The 17,260-nt window shown below is 36.6% G+C and overlaps 1 protein-coding gene across 1 annotated transcript in view; it reads left to right on the forward strand.

Annotated features, from left to right (window-relative positions):
• Nucleotides 1–16,970, forward strand: part of LOC108497351 (RNA-directed DNA polymerase from mobile element jockey-like) — a 34,390-nt gene extending 17,420 nt beyond the window's left edge. Inside the window, 1 exon segment of the mRNA XM_017814895.1 lies at nucleotides 16,809–16,970. Within this exon segment, the coding sequence (XP_017670384.1) occupies nucleotides 16,809–16,970 (162 nt within the window).
• The last annotated feature ends 290 nt before the right edge of the window (nucleotides 16,971–17,260 follow it).

Raw genomic sequence — 17,260 nt, forward strand, 5'->3', positions numbered from 1 at the left:
TATAAACCTCTAGTTATCCAGAAATGGAACAGATTCTTTTCCCTCCCCTCTTTGCCAAGAAACTGCTTTGTAAGTTCTGAAAATTAATTATCAACTGTATATTAGCACAGGAATAAAACAGATTTGCCAATCATTTACCTGGAATATTCACTGAAAAAATATAAATACTTAATATTTTGAAAAATAAATAGCAGTAACTGTTTCCCAAATTAGCACTGTGAATAATTGCCTTTTACATGAGTATCTCTAGACTTACAGATTTAAATTTGCAGTTGTAGACAGTCTCAGTCAGTGCAAAAATCTGAAGGTATGAGAACACCACAGGTAGACATGTCACCTTTAAGCCAGCTGGTATGAATAACCCACTGCAAGGGTGGTGTGTTTGCTCTACTAAAATCTGTCTAATCTATTGTAAACTAAATCACTAGTCAAGCAATTAATAAAAATGATCATCTTTCAGAAGGGCTGAACATTAAGAAATCTTTTAGTAAATATTAAGCTTAAGATAACCAAGCATGAATATTTTAACTCCCATATTACGTGTGTCCTCTATTTCAGGCTTCTAGTGTGAGAACTGGGTATACAATTTATATATTGACAAATAAATAGTGATTCCTATGATTGAAACTGACTATTCAGAGGTGCTTAATTTGCTAAGAGAACTGTATTTACTAAATCCCAGAGGCTGAGAAAGACATAGCAAAGATATCAAAAGACTAACACATTTAAAGAAGAATGGTTTGGATAGGATCACTGATCACTGTTCAAAGTAAGGGAAGATTTACTGCAGTGATGAGAAAAAAAATAAAATTCTTTAAAAAGAAAATACTTTTGGGAAACAATTTAGTAGCCCTATTAGCAGATTCTATACAAACTGGTAAAGTAAAGGACAAGAAAATAATTTGGATTTATATCTAACCTCTACGCCGAATATTGCTGAGTTAAATGATAGGAAGTGAACCTAAATAATTATTTCTATAAAGAATTAATAGCTGGTTTTGGTCCTTAATACACTTCATAGCAACATAGCCATAGTTCTATATATATTAATGCAATCTATAATATTCCTCAGATACATATATTTGCTATTTTTTCATGTGTTAGCATTGAACGCAAGTTCCCTCATCCCTTTCAATTGATAGATTTTTTTAAACTAAGTAAGTTCAAACGTTCAGATCTCATTTTATTGATCCTGAGATTGTGACAATCATATATATTTCCTGAAACACAGTACTCGTGTTTTCAAAATGTAGCACGGACTATTGTAGTTTACTAGACACAGATAAAAAACTGTACACAAAAGTACAGCTGTAAAAAAAACACAGAGTAGTCTGAGAAGATGTTTTGCCATCTTTTCTCTTCAAGGGCCATTGCTACTGCTCTTGTAATGTAGCAGGATAGAGGGAAAGACACAGGAAATTTATACAATCATGCAGGCCAGTTCACATGCTGAGATCATTATTTCTCCATTACTTTTGAATATCTATTCAATTATCTAAAATATAAGTCTAGCTGAAATGAAGTTCAATGAACACTGTCTTCTTACTTTTGTCATCTTTTTCCATTCAAATACAAAAATGTAAAAATGGGCTAGGTTCTCCCACCACCCTGATCAGCTGAAAATCTTTCCAAATCCAAAATTAGATGCAATTCACTTCTCTGCAGGGGACGGATTGATCCGGTGTGTCATTTTTTTTCATCGCACATCTACATCGTGAAATGTACTAATCCAAGTTCAAGATTCTTTATCACCTGCACAGCCTTCTATCTGACAGGAAGATGTATAGAGGCAAACACTGGGTAGCTAAGATAAAATATGAAGATATTGATTTTTCAAGTTGTAGCAGATTAAGTAACCTGTAAAAACCTAAAGTCACCGGGAAGAAAAAAGGTTCAGGTCAAGTGCCCCCATGTCTTCAATCTGAGTTGTTATTTTTGGATAATTAAGAAGAAAACATATTATTTCTTCAAAAGGCAGTATATTTATTGTCTTTCTTTAAAAGCTAGAATGCTAGTAGTTGATAAAACACCTTTTTCTGGACTTTACCAAACACATACAAAAAGATCCACTGAATCTAAAACTGACATTAACTGTTTCCATATAAGGAGTAGCAACTGCCTATCACCTTTTTGTTTCTATGGAAATGGTAGCCACACATTCCACACATAATCCAAATTTATTAAAAAAGTGACTCTTGAGAAAAATAATTGTCTGGTGTTTCTGATATTCCTTAGGTATGCTCACTCTTCTTTTATTCCTTCCAAAAAAGAGAGAAAACTGAATTCTCAGTAATCATGGGGACTATGATGTTTTGCCATTGTTCTTGCACTTTCCTACCAAACTGTTTTCTGTTGGCTTGCAATAGCAGGGAAATGGGGCCAGATGACTCGGAAAGTTACTTGCAGGTTGATGATCTTCTGACATGTGACTTTTAAAGGTCAACCTTGAGCAGAGATGATTTAGAAGTATCCAGAAGGTGATTACCATCAGAATGAAGGAAAAAACCTTTTTCTCCAGTTTTGTGGTGAACTTCAAAAAAATGTTGTAGATTAATCCTCCAAACTGGCATATCACTGCTTGATAATTTTGACAATAATAGTAGATAAGACACTTGAAATTTTTCATGTATATAATAGCCAATGCTACTTTGATGCCCTCACCTTGTGCTTCTTATAGATATGAAATTCCAAAATAATTTACAAGGGAAAAAAAGGATATTTCTTATATAAAAACTTACATTGTTTTCAAGATTTTCTTGAAACCTTGTTTCAATTTTCAAATCTTGAAATTATTAACACATTACAAAACTCTCTGAAGTCAGCAGATCAGTTTTTCAGAGATGTATTTTGTATTTTATGACTGTAAAAAGTAAATCCAGAGGGAGAAACGTGGAGGGTGAAAACAATTTAAAATTACAATCAGTTTGAGGTGAAAGAAAAGAAGTTGGTGGTTGTGCTAGCTGCAAAATCAAAGCAAAACAGAAGCTGGAGTTGGGCTGGTAGTCAAGAATCCTGCATTATGTAGAAGAATCTAAGATCAGCAGGAGGTAAACAATTAAATCATGGGGGAGGGAGGCAGAAGTGAGGATCAGGGCACAGAACCAAGGACAGGCATATGGATTCAAGGAACTGATGCACAACCCTGAATCTTGATGAGAAGCAAGAATAGTCAGTAAAATAAGCTCATGTAATAAAACCCTAGCCTCACTAAGGTCAAAGATCTATCCTCATCCTGGTAATGTTACTGAGCTTCTCAAAGAGATTATTGACAATATTACTGGGCTGGCAGCTAAGTGAACTGCCACTTCCAAGGAAAGAGGTATCAGACTGTCAAGCTGCAAACCTGGATAAAATCCATCTCAGAAAAAAAGCATTCTGGTAAGCATGACACCAGCCTGAACACGTGACAAAAATGTTCAGCTCTAGATCTTGTTTAAAATATCAATTCACTCTTCATTTCCATACGGAGCCTATATTGCTTCACAGCTGCTTTCTTCTCCCTCTGGCTCTGTTCATCACAGATTCTTCCTCTCTTTTGCCGAGATACCTGTAGCATCCTCCTTATGCGAGCCTTGTCGTTTTAGAGATAAAAAATGGTCCACATGGTAAAAGTAGGGGACTATTTGGGACAGTTTTATCATTTTAATCAGGAAAATTTGAAGACTCTTCAATGGGTAGAAAGTAATTTCCAAGTGTGACATTTGTACAAATCTTTGGATGGCTTCTCTTTCCTGTCCAACGCACTATTTTGGATAGACCTGTAGTATATCACAGAATGAAGAAGAGTTAGAAGACATTATCTCAAGCATTCAAACAATCCGTTTGAAATGTTTCAGAATCCCTTGTTATATTTCACTTGGCAATTACCTAGTACCTTGTAGCTTGTCCCTTTTTTATTGTTGACTGGCTGGACTGGGTTTCTGTGTGTGAACTATGTGTGAACTCTACAGTGAACTGTAAAAAAAGAACCCTCCAGACAATTACACATATTTAAAACCAAACAAACATGCATTAAGCAAAGCATAAAAAGTGCTGTGGCACTCTAGTTGTGTCTAGGGAATGGAATAATATAGGCATCCAGTCTGAATGTGAGAATTAGAGCTGTTGTGTTTTTAAGAAAAGCTGAACATGCAGAAATACAACACTCAGCTGGAGCTTCATACAAAGACATAGTGCAAACTAGGTGGTGGGGATTAAGTCAGGTGTTCTTAGGTCAACACTCAAGTGATGGAAATCTTCCAGTCAGGAAATTTTCTGATATGAAATAGTTGTCATCTGAGCCCTATAAAAGGATGAGACAATCCAAGCCATATTTCAAGAAAAGTCAAGAGTGTCTCCATGAAGAATGCATGAAGATATTTTGCATATGAAAATGAGGGACACCTTTTTTGGAGACTTAAGTTGGAAGACCACAACTTGCAAGCAGAGCAAAGCCTGCAAAGGCTACAACATGCTCCTTTTCTGTTTCTTTACTCTTTTCTCATGTAGCATCAATTCTGCAATCAGGGAGCATAAATAAAGTATACTTCCCCTAGACTGCTGCACAAAAATAATTTAATGTGGAAATCAGAGAACCACTTGGGATTAATGGGAGGGTATTTTAGCTGATATTGTTCTTCCTTGTATTTTTGTCAGGTGCACAGAATAAGGAGAAAAGATTAAAGCTCTTACTTAACTCATTTTCATATGTAGGTGGTTTCTTTGTGAAACCTCTTGTCTCTTGTGGATTGAGGCAAGAAAACATTTAGGAAAACAGTACCTGAGAGAGTGAGTTGGTCAAAAAGCTCCCAAAAGATCAAATGTTTACTGCTAATAAAAGAATCTCAACACATTCAGTGAAGATAAGGGGTTCTCTACAATAACGTCTGAAATGTTTACCCACAAAAGATAAGAAATTTCATCTCAAAATAAATTGTATCATAAGAATTACCAGAAAGTGATGTCAGACAGTTCCAGTGTGCCAAATATAGTTACCTGTGTTTAGGAACTATATATGTGAATATGAAATATAACTGGTAGTTTGAGAAGATGATGGATGTTCAGACTGGCTTTGTTTTGAAATGATACCACCTTCCTCTTTCCCCCCTCCTTCCCTAAACCTTATTTTTTTTTTTCTCTAAAAGACTGGCTAGCCAGTGTTTCACTTATATGATAAATGATACAATCTATAAACTAAAATACAATTAAGACATCACAATAAAAGAACAAGTGTTTAAAAAAGAATTGCAAATATTTAAATTCTTAGAGTAGAATTCTCTTTGTCCTGCTGAGATCTTAGTTCAAAACCTATGCAGTTGCATTAAATTCTGGATGGAGGTACATAAGTTTGAAGTGCATTTCTCTTTGATGTTCCTGATATTAATAGCTCATTTGTTTGAAAGGATTCTTAGGCACATATTTCTTGAAATAAAATAAAGTGTGTTCTGTGGATACATTAAAATATTGAGCAGAAATATAAGCAGAACTTGCTTGGGTTTTTTTTCCCCCTACACTATTAATTAGATGGCTGAAATATCTCCCCAAAAGTTAACTGATTAACTGGCTGCTGATGGACATTACAAGAGGATAAGAAAAGACAGATGAACAGATTAGGAAGTTAGATATTGCGCAGTGACATTGCCACAAACCTTATGTATTGCCAAACTGAACTTGTAGTATTCATCAGGATTACCTCATTGATATGTCAGTTGGATGTTTTCATGTTCAAATACACCATGCTACGGGAGTCCATGATATTTTGAGCACCTAGCTATAGTTAAAGGAAAACTCTCATATCCTGTACAAAATGACACCAAAGTTGTCAGTCTCTAGGTTAACAATGACAGTGGGTATTTAGCTACAAGAATTTTTCTGGCTTGCCATCTGTCATCATGTTCTGTGCTTTCACTGGCACATAAAAACTGATTAGTCCACATCAGCAAGTGCTGCTTTGAAGAACAAATAAAAATACACCAAAAGTTGTGCAATGCTTTAATTGCCTCCCTGGAATGTATCCAAATTAAACTATGTTTGCCTGGATAAAAATGATAAAAGAAACCTCCAAGGGACAACAGCATAGCGTCGTGCTGTTTGGTTAAGGTCAGGGGACATGGTCTCACTGAGACAAGATAATGTTGCTTAGCACTAAACCATATCTCAACACAATGCACCTTGAATCCTATGTTCACTTTTGGGTGCCTCACTACAAGAAGATTGACGTGCTAGCGAGAGTCTGGAGAAGGGCAACAAAGCTGATGAAGGGTCGAGTACAGCCATAATAAGGAGCAGCTGTGGAAACTGGGGTTGTTTAGCCTAGAGAAAAGGAGGCTCAGGTGGGACCTTATCACTCTCTGCAACTACCTGAAAAGAGATTGTAGTCAAGAGGCAGTCAGACTTTTCTCTTAGGCAACTAACAACAGAAGTGGCCTCGAGTTGTGTCAGGAGGTTTTAGACTGAATATTTGGAAAAATTTCTTCACCAAGAGGATTATCAAGCATTGGGATAGGTTGCTTGGGGAAATTGTTGACTCACCATCCCTGGAGGTATTTAAAGGATGTGTAGGTGTGGCACTGAGGGACATGGCTTTGTAGTTGAAATGGCAGTGGTGGGATAATGGTTGGACTTGATGATCTTAGAGGTCTTTCCCAACATAAATAATTCTATGATTCTCTCTCTCTATATATACCATATATATAAGAATATATATGGTATTTACAAATTTATACATACATGCACCCCAATTTCCTTCGCGGCATTTATATAGGAATCAATGTCTATAACAGCTTCACAACTTTTACTTGTGCTTACCTGTAAACACCTTTCAATGTAGAAATAAACTTATAACAAGGAGAGAAGAGCATTGGGTTGAGGGCCAAGAGAGTGTGGTAAACCAAAACTTTTTTCTAAAGTAGATTTCCCAGGCTTATTGAATGGATTTCGCCATATTTAAGCACTGTGGGTACAGTTCAGCTACTTACATAGGCAGGAATATTCATAGGCTTTGAATGACATTATAATTAATTTTTTTAAGTGTAATATTTTTTATTGCACAAGTAGACCCAAAGAGCCTAAGCCAGACAGTATAAAAAAATACAAGGCAAATAAGGAATTTGTGCTACCTAAATGTTACACTTTGAAAGTAACTAGCTAAGCCATGTCTTACATAAATTAGCTGTGTATTTATTTTTAAATACAAAGAACATAAGATTTCTATGAAGAGAGGGATAATATGGTAATAATATACATCAAGTGCATGCCCTTTTCTGTCATGCCTTTGCTTTTTATCTAACATCTACCACCAGCACTAATCTTTTATAGTTTTCTCTTTTATCCCAGCAGCATGAAATCACCACAATAATTGCAGCTGGGCTTGCATTTTAGAAAGGAAGTTGCTGAAAACATTTTTTCCTTTGTTTTATCATGGAAGTACAGAAAAAGCAAAATTATTATGTCTCAATCTCCTTTTTCTAAAAGCCTGTTAAAGATGTAAATAAAGAAATACTAGAAACTATTTTGATTATGAACAGAAACTAATCTAGAACTAATTTAAGTTCTAATAGGAAGACAGAAATTTTGCAAAGAGTGGAAACTGTCTGGACCAAAGAGATTATATGTCTAAAATATATATGTCTGTGTGTTCCTGTGTATTTATTGTCCTTCCCCAAGACCATAGGTGTTTGCCATTCCAACACATCCAGAATGTCATTGTATGTTTGTACAAGTGTTGTCACCTCTGCAATTTTTCTAGATATGCCTTTATTAGTTCTATGATGTTCTTGCAATCCAGGCATAGCAGAAATATTTCTATTCCGCATAACCACTAAGACAAAATATTTTAAGAGCAGGACTCTCAGCTGTTGTTAACAGTGAGTGAAGAAAGCAATACCATACCTGGTCTGCAAATGCAGGACAATGATCAAGCATATATTCATGCAAATATTTAGTATTTTTACACTAGACATCTACAAAATACTTGATTTAATATCAAAATGGCTTTACTTAATTTTCTGGTCCTTTTGACTATATTCCAGGTCTTCTCTTTGAACAATGTTTTGACAAGTACCTGTGCTAACAGCACTTGGATAAAATACTCTATCCATGCAATTTAGGTCTCAGGTGCTCCTGCTTTTTTGAAACAGCTTCAAGGATGTGAATTTGCTCAGCTTTAGTGTGTAAACCAATTAATTCTTCCTTTTCTCCTTGCCTCCATAATTTCTTTCTCTCTATATGTGCAGGCGTTTAAATATTCATCTAAGAACAGTGATATTAACTAATTTCATCCCATTCAGCCTTTGCATTTGAGCCTCAATGGGAGGTTATATGCAAGATGCAAACATTTTAAGGGCTTCCAGGACATATTAGAAACAGATTTTTGATTATGCTGCAGTCGTCATGATACGGTTGAGTACAAGTGAAGCGTTATATAAACAAATATATAAATGGTAGTGTTCATTATGCCAAAAGCTTCTACTCTGACTGCTCCTGGCTTTTTTGTTTTCATGAAATTCCATTGGTTCATATCCACCACTTGAAATGGCAATAATGTACTTTAATTTAAAAATACAATTAACTCTTCACCAAAAATGAGAAATATGACCCTCCTATTTGGTTTGTTGCAGTTTGCTGCTAGCACATTTCAATTTAGTTCTCATTACTAATTGGGCTATGCAAGACTCTTGCTTAGCACCATATGTTCAAGAGGACATAGGTCTTAAGATTAAATTCTGCTGCCTCCTGTTGGCCAGCAGCTCATTAAAACAGACCTTGTTTGCATGCATCACCAAGTGCTCTTGCCAGAAATGGTGCAGTAGCATTCTGTGGTTTATCTGCCAGAAACCCTAAATAAATAATTTCATTTCTCTAGGTTAGCACCAGGTTCCCAGCACTGGTGCAGTGATAATAAAGATAAAACACTGATAACTTTGCAGTGATCAATGGCAATAGGGCTTTCAAACTGTGGAGAAATAGAAAAGAAGCTCCCAGAACAACTGAAAAAAATCTTGAAGTCATATTTTCCACTCCTTTTACCCCTAACATGATTCATTTGATAAATCAGTATTTTCAAAATGAAACCCTATATGATCTCCAACCAGCTGTGGTTCACATACACATACTTTGGGGTATTTTTCAACAGCGAATTGCACACTAAGTACATTTAAAATTCTCTTTTAAGGATGGGGCTAATTTTCCTAGAGAGTGGATAACTGGATATTTATTTGGCACATTTCAATGAAGCTGAAGGAGATAAATGAAGTCTTTGTCCAGGCAAGAAACCCTACTTCTCAGTAGAAACAAATAGCCCAGAAAGAGTTATTCTTACATGCTCATACTGTTTCGAGAACCTGAGCTAACTTACTAAAGTCTAGAAATGGTATAGCTTCATGGCACTACAACATCACTGGTGGGTTCAGTCTTCATTTGCAGGCCACTCAGTCCAAAGAAGCATAGAACTCACTGAGAGTTCCTTACCCGGACATTATTATTATGCTATTTTTTTAAGCTTAGCCATCAAAATAATAATTCCCTTTAGCACCAAGAACCTTATTAGGACTGTCATATTTTAAATTACCCTTCCACCCCTGTGCTACTACAACTTCTTATCAGAAGATTCTCAAAGCAGCTTTGCAGTGGGTGTGTGTGCTTCATAATGAAAGGACATTTATAAATGGCTTCAGTGAGTTTTGACAACTTAATATTATATTAATTTAAATTCAGACAAACAATACCTCCTTGTTCCTCACACAAAAAAAAATGAACTAGAAACAGCAGAAAGATACCTAAGACTAACTCCTATTTTAAACCAAACTTTAACCAGCGAAGTACTTAATCTTCCAAGATCAAGGGAGCAAAAGCAGGTCATCCTTGTTTTACAGATGAAGAACTTGCAATTCATTTCAAGTCAGGTAGAACTGCCCAGCCTCACATCTCATCAGGCACATGGAGCTTGCCTTCGATTTTGCAGTCTTCTGAGGTGAGAATCATCCCTCACACACTCAGGTAACCAGTGCCACAGCTTCTCTGCTGCCTGCTTGGTGCACACATGTCCACTGTGCCCGTGGACCACACAGCCATGGGAGAAGCCACAGTGCTTCACATTAACCACAGTAAATATTGTCTGCATCACAGACATTGGGCCCTATGAAGAAAAGACCTGTTTTATTAGTGCACAGAACTGAGCTGAAATAAAGGCTATGTTCTCCCCTCAACACCACTGCGTGACACAGAGCGCAGCACCACACGACACTTTGGCAAGAAATATGAGCTGTCTGACATCAGGACATGGCAAAACCACACTGTACCAATGAAGAAGGTAAGAGCTAGATCCAGGAATCCTGAAATAGTTCCTTGGGAAAGTAATCTATTACTGTTAATGCTGGGATTTTTTTCTACTGTTTCTATTACAATTTCTTTGCCATAAAAATGGATAGAACCTAAAGTTTTGAGGAGACACACAGCGTAACAGCAACACATTTTTTAATGCAGCAAATAATTATGTAAAAGTATTTACGCGACTCCTCTTATGATAGTCTAATGCATTTAAGGATAGGTTTTCAATAGCATGATAATTGTAAAGACGTGGCAGAAAAAAAAGGCTGGCATTTGGAGGAAAATCTAACTGTAAGCTTGTCCCACGTTTGCAAAGTTGTAGACCAATATTTCAAAGTTATACAGAAAACTGACAAAGCAAAATTACTTTTACAATAGTAAAAAACCAAATCAACCCAAAACCTACCAGCCTTAACATGCAACATTTTTCAGATTAAAAAAAAAAAAAAAAAAAGAAAAGAAAAAGAACAAATGAAAAGCAGGAAGGATGTCCCTGTATTTATTTTCAAGGATGGCACTGACATTCATTTCATTTCAGTAGTATTCAGGTGCATCAGACAAACTTTTACATTTCTTGGATGTTCTTTGCTTCAAAGTCATTACTTCCAACAGTTTGACTAAACAGTATTCTGGTTGGTGAAAATAAGTAAACATTTGCACAACTGCTATTTACAAATATTTCTGTGAAGTGAACCAAGTACAAAATGGAAGTCAGATTTCTCGATGTAAAGGGCTGGGAACAGAAAGACTTTTCTGCCTCAAACACAACACAGGTGGTAAGCTTAGTACAAATTGGTGGCACCAAGCAATAGGACAAGAGGCAATGGGCAGAAACTGATGCACAGGCAGTTCAACCTGAATACGAGAAAGAACTTCTTTACAGCACAGGTGACCAAGTACTAGAACAGACTGCCCAGAGCGGTTGTGGAGTCTCCCTCCCCGGAGATGTTGAAGAACCATCTGGATGCATTTCTGTTCAATGTGCTCTAGGATGACTCTGCTTGAGCAGGGAGGTTGGTCCCCTTCAACCTTACCCATTCTGTGATTCTGTGAAAAAACAAAAATGAGATAAGATTCAAAATGTTGCACAAGACAAAATAGAGGATTTTAAAAAAGGGATTGTATTGTACAGGGAAAGTTACGTGATGATTCATAATGACATGAAGGACATCGACATAATTAATGCAAAGACAGTTATTCTGCAAACCCCCTTAATCCTCCAGTATGCACCAGGCCTGAAGAAAAGGAATCACTGCTACAGAAAGCGAGTAAGCTTTAATCTATATCTCTACTGTCCTTGCTAGCTCTTCTGAGATTCTTGATCATTACCAGTTCAAATGATATTGCTGGGGATGTGCAGAAGCTTTATGGTATAGTATAGTAAGCATTTTAACAAATTTAATTTAATCTCATTTCATTTGTATAAATTATCCTGCAACAAATATTGACTTCTTTGCAATTCTTGAGTATAACTTTTTAAACATGTTAGACAAATAAGATTTCAATCTAGCAAACATTTCAAATCACTCACTTCAATATTGCCTGTAATAATATGGCCAGATGAATAAATGTAAGTCTATACAGATATCTGTTTACTGTACTTAGGCTATCTTACCTTAACCTTATGTTGATGTCAGTGCTAAGAGTGACATTTTTCCCTTTACTGTAAAGGCAACTGAAGAGAAATTGCTGCAGTGGAGATACTGCATGGTAGATGCCTAAACTGGAAATTATCCAAACCTACACAAATCAGAGTACTATTTCTGATACTTGATCAAATGACTGAAATCTCAGATAAACCAAAGAGACACAACCTGAATCACAGAGTAAAAATGCCTGTTCTCATCTGGAGTTAGCTTAAACTTCACGTACAAAAACACGTTCTGAATAACAACTGATCTTCCTCAATTCAAGCCATTAACATTTCTGTCAGAAGAATTTTAGAAAAATAAACAATATAGAAGTGATTAAAAGAAAAACATTCTATATTATTTTCACCAGTTTTAAATAAGCTGGTGTAAACACCTTTTGTACAAGGCATTTAAATCTCAGCGTAAGCTTACTTTTAATCATTGAAAGTATGAATTGAGTTAAAAGTAGTAACAGAAAGATGAAAACTTATTCTATTACTCATTTTCTACTATGAGGAATTAAGTTTCTAATTTAAATGACAAGTCTTGATTTAGGAACAGAAGTCAATATTACAATGGCAAAATTTGCTAATAGTTATTTTTAAACAGGAACCCAACTTTTTCATCCATCCTCAGCCTATTTAATAATTCTGAAAACACCATGAGTTACACTTAGGCCATTATTTTATTATAGTAGAGATCACTGAATATTTTGGTGTGGGGGATTTTTGTTTGTTTGAATAAAAGTATTAATGCTGCTTTTGCATATTTTACATATAAATCAATATGTTATGTGCTTCACAGTTTACATGTAAGAGCTGTTGGCCAGATGTGTGAGACAGAGGATTATGATATTATTTGGTTGGAACCAACTTAAGTGTGTGTGTGTGTCCAGAGGAAGGGTCAGGTCAAATCTCACAGGGGTGAGGTCAGGCCGTATCCCACATGGCAGCCCCTGCAGCCTCATGGGACAGCCCTGGAGCAGCCGTCAGTCAAAAGGTAGCCTGACAGCCCAGCCACATCACACCCCCTGGAACCCCTGACCCAGCCTCTGACTGACTACACCACCCCTCACTCTGGCCTGGAGCCACAGAGTGGTCAGTGGGCTGAAAGTCCCTGCTGGGAGGGGTGGCCACAGGGGGCGCGTAAAAACAGCAATGAACATCTCCTTCTTTCCCTTGAGACCTACCTCCACCATGTGAAAGCTGGACTTGCTCAGGACTCTCCGGTGCTATCTATTACCTTCTCTTAATCTCTCTTCTGTCTCTTTCTTTACTCCTTTTCCCTCTCTTAATGTCTTAATGTTTTGGGTAACTTGAAACCAGTGGGTTTGATTCTGCTAGACTGTATGGGTTGGTGTGTGCTGGGTTAGTGCTCTGGGGAATTCTCTATGTTGGTTGTATGTTACCCTTTTGAAATTTCACCGACTTCCCTTATTTTCTCCATCAATATCAGTAAAATTATATCCTGAGAAAATGTACACAGCATCTTCTCTTTAGCTAGCTCAAGATATTAAAGAACTGAGGGCTCTCGAAAAGTTCAGTGAGTGAAATTTTGGAGCCTTGTATATTTTTTAAAAGTAGAACTCCTTGGTGAGCTCGTAGCTCCTGGCCTGGGGTCTTACTACATCTTCAATAGCTGAGAACTGTGGTGGCAAAGACCAATGGACAGGACAGCTTTCAGTGTGGTCTAATCTCAAAGATTCAGCATAAGCACCTGTGTTTCTGCCAACAGTCTCAAAAAATAGCAATGGACTCATTTGGCAAGTGATGTTAATTGCATTCTCTTTGAGTTCAGGAACTTGGAGCGGATTTCTATGTTTTAAATTAAGCCTCCTCACCAGGGACCAACTTCAGAAATGGATTGAAGGCATTGGAATGATATAAATGGATACCTTCTTCTGACTCATTAATATGCATATTACACTAATCTAAACTCCCTTTATATTCTCTTTAGATTTCCCCAGGCAATCCTATAATTTTTTCCTCTCATCTTCATAAATTTATCAATATGTTACATCCCACTCTTTAACTTTGTCCAGTGTATTAATATGAAAAAGAGTAACAATGTGTTTAATTTCTAGGCTGAAAAGTAGATGAGTAGGAAAAAAGACCCAAAGGAACAAAAAAGCAATAGGTAAATGATATAATTACATTATGTGTCATCTAGCTGAATTTGTACTAGTTTCTAAGTGTACTGGCAACTTCCATATGTATTCTTTTAAATATTAGTAAATGGAAGGGATGAAACTATGTTAAAGACCTCTACATGAACAAAAAGCTAGCAACTGAATTTGTAAGTTGTATTAATGCATTAAAACAGTTAAAAAATTCAAATCCATTACATTTCAGAAAATAACTCTGTAATTGATTACCTCAGAAAACCTTAACATAATCTCTTACTTTAACTCTGGCTGCTTTCTGAAAGACAAGTTGATTATCTACATAATACTAGACTTTCAAAAAAAAGACATATTATCTACTTTCCCTTGAGAAAGAAATTACAGACCATCTGCAGAGAAGGGCTGAACATATCTGCAAAACATTTATAACTTAATGTGAAATGAATGTTGTAGTCTTTTACACCAATATAACAGTTGTTAAAATTGTGCATGGGTAGCAGGCAGATAGGTAGATTCAAAGAAATAAAAACTACTGGGATTCCTTAAAGATATGGTAACATGGAGACATGTACACAGAGGCTGAGAAAGCATTTCAAAACTTCTGTTATATCATTTCCTTCTTCTCATTACTTTTTCTTAGTCATCTATGCGTGACCACTGTCAGAGGTGAGATACAAAAGAAAATGAATGAGGTTTTAGTCTGACTCACCAGAGCTTCTCTTACAGGTTTTATAGCTTTGTATCATTCAAGTTGCATACATCATTATGTCCCTGTTCTCTTCAACAGAGTAGAAAAGGTGGGAGAGGAGGTAATAGATAGAGAAGGAAATCCTAAAGATTCAAACAGGCCTTATTAAAAGGAATGCTAAATTCCATGGATTCTGGCTAGTATTATGGACCATTTAAGTGTGAGCTGCTCTATGAAATGAAAGTGAAAACCAGTGAGAATCATAGAATCATAAAATGGTTTGGGTTTGAAGCGACCTTTAAGATTGTCTACTTCCAACTCCCCTGCTAGAGGCAAGGACATTTTCCACTAGAGCAGGTTGCTCAAAGCCCCATCCTACCTGGCCTTGAACTCTTCCAGGCATGGCGCAACCTCAGTTTCTCTGGGCAGCCTGTTACAGTTCCTCACCACCCTCACAGTAAAGAATTGCTTCCTAATATCCAGCCTAAACCCACTCTCTTTCAGTTTAAAGTCATCCCCCCTTGCCCTATCACTATGTGACCTTGCAAAATGTCCCTCTCCAGGTTCCTTTAGGTCCTGGAAGGTTTCTCTAAGTTCTCTGCAGAACATTCTCTTCCCCTGGCTGAGCAATCCTGCTTCTCTCAGCCTTTCCTCGTAGGGGAGATGCTCCATCCCTCTGATGATCTTTGTGGCCCTCCTCTGGGCCAACTTGCTCCAACAGGTTGATATCCTTCCTATGCTGGGGAATCCAAAGTTGTACACAGTACTCCAAGTGGAAAACTAAGTACTACATTATATTTTTTTAACTCATTCAAAACCAGAACATTAAAGTACTAAGTATAACCCTAGCTCTAAACCCTTGAGAGGGTCCACATGTGGTACATATGACATATTTGGACAAGAGATACATCACATGCATATTTTGAATTGGAAGGGACCAACAAGGATCATCAAGTCCAACTCTTAGGTGAATGGCCCATATACAGATTGAACCTACAAGCTTGGCATTGTTAGCACCATGGTCTAACCAATATACCCTCATGTGTGCACATGTTGAAGTCAGTTACTAGAATACAGACAAAAAAGAATTTTGAGATTTGGCTTTGAAATGTCACTTTCAGGAAAAATTAACTGCAAAGTCTCTTCTCATTTAGAAGAAATTGCTTTGACAAAGTTTTCAACAAATCCCATTTGGTCAGAATGGTGGTCCCATAATTGACTTCAAATGAACTATTAGAAAGGGAGTAATTGTCCTGACAAAACAGAAAGTCCTGACTTTTTTTCCTTTTTTTAAAAATGCTTTCGAAATTATACCCCCAAATATCTCATTCCAAGACACGAGACACACTATGAATTACTTCTTTGAAGCAGCTTAGTTATTGTATGGGTCTCTAATGAAACTTAACATTCTGTTCCTGTCTGGAAACATCTGTTCTCTGGATGAGAAAAACCTTTCATATAGCTCCTAAAGAAAGGATTTTGTCCTGCTAAACCACCATTCAATGCATTATAATCAAAAGAGGCTGTTGAACTTGTGCATTAATGGATTTACAGACCTTTCTAGGATCATAAAGATGAAGATAAATCCCTCAATTATATTATCTGTGTTTCGTCAACAAAATTATTGTGAAATACATCAAATACTCTTGACCATATTTGTTCTCTTTTTGTAGGGCATTGATAGCTTCCAACAGTTTCACAAGTCTTTAGAAATCACATTGAAATTCCTAAATAAGTTAACTTCAATCTTAAAATTTATCAGTAATAAAGAATGAGATTTAAAAAGAAGTTGTTATTGGAAAGGGAATTAGCAATAATTTGCATCTAAATGTCTTCAAAATAAATAATGCAATGACTTTAAAATCACAGAATCACGGGATGTTTCATAAGGGATAAACAGAAAAAGAAGCATGTTTGCTGTGACAAAAAATATAGGAAAGGTTGTTATTATTCTGCTGAATAAAACATTAGTTTTATTCAATACTTTATAACAAGAAGCAGAGTTATGGTATTATTTCTTAAACTTAATTTACATTAAACTCTCTATTTAAACATTTAAAAGACGGAAGTTCAGCAGGAAGATGAATCAGTCACTACCTCCTACCTTTCTCTGCAGTCAACCAGGAAAGAAATTGGAGGCCCAGTCATACCACGTCATACACTGAACTCAGTTATCCCCATGGCCATTGAAACAATAGCATCCTCCATCAGCAAACCAGAGTGATAGACATTCACAAAAGATGATATCAGTCATTAATGGGCTCTACTGTCCCTTGAGGAGCCTCTCTCTTTCCAGTGCCTACAGACAGTAGCAATAGGACAACTAGGCTTCTAGCTTGGACCTCTTCATGAAGGGCCAGAAGAGAAGTGGGAGAATACAGGGTGAGGAGAAGAGTTCCTCAGGATAGGAAAGGCTGCTAGTAGCCCAAAAGAACCAGGTTTTTATCTCTCCTCACAAAAGTACCAGCTTTTATTTTGCACTAAGACCAGACTGAGAAGCTAAAACTGCTGAGA

This window comes from Lepidothrix coronata, unplaced genomic scaffold, assembly GCF_001604755.1.
Source record: "Lepidothrix coronata isolate B3197 unplaced genomic scaffold, Lepidothrix_coronata-1.0 Scaffold47, whole genome shotgun sequence".
Lineage (NCBI taxonomy): Eukaryota > Metazoa > Chordata > Aves > Passeriformes > Pipridae > Lepidothrix > Lepidothrix coronata.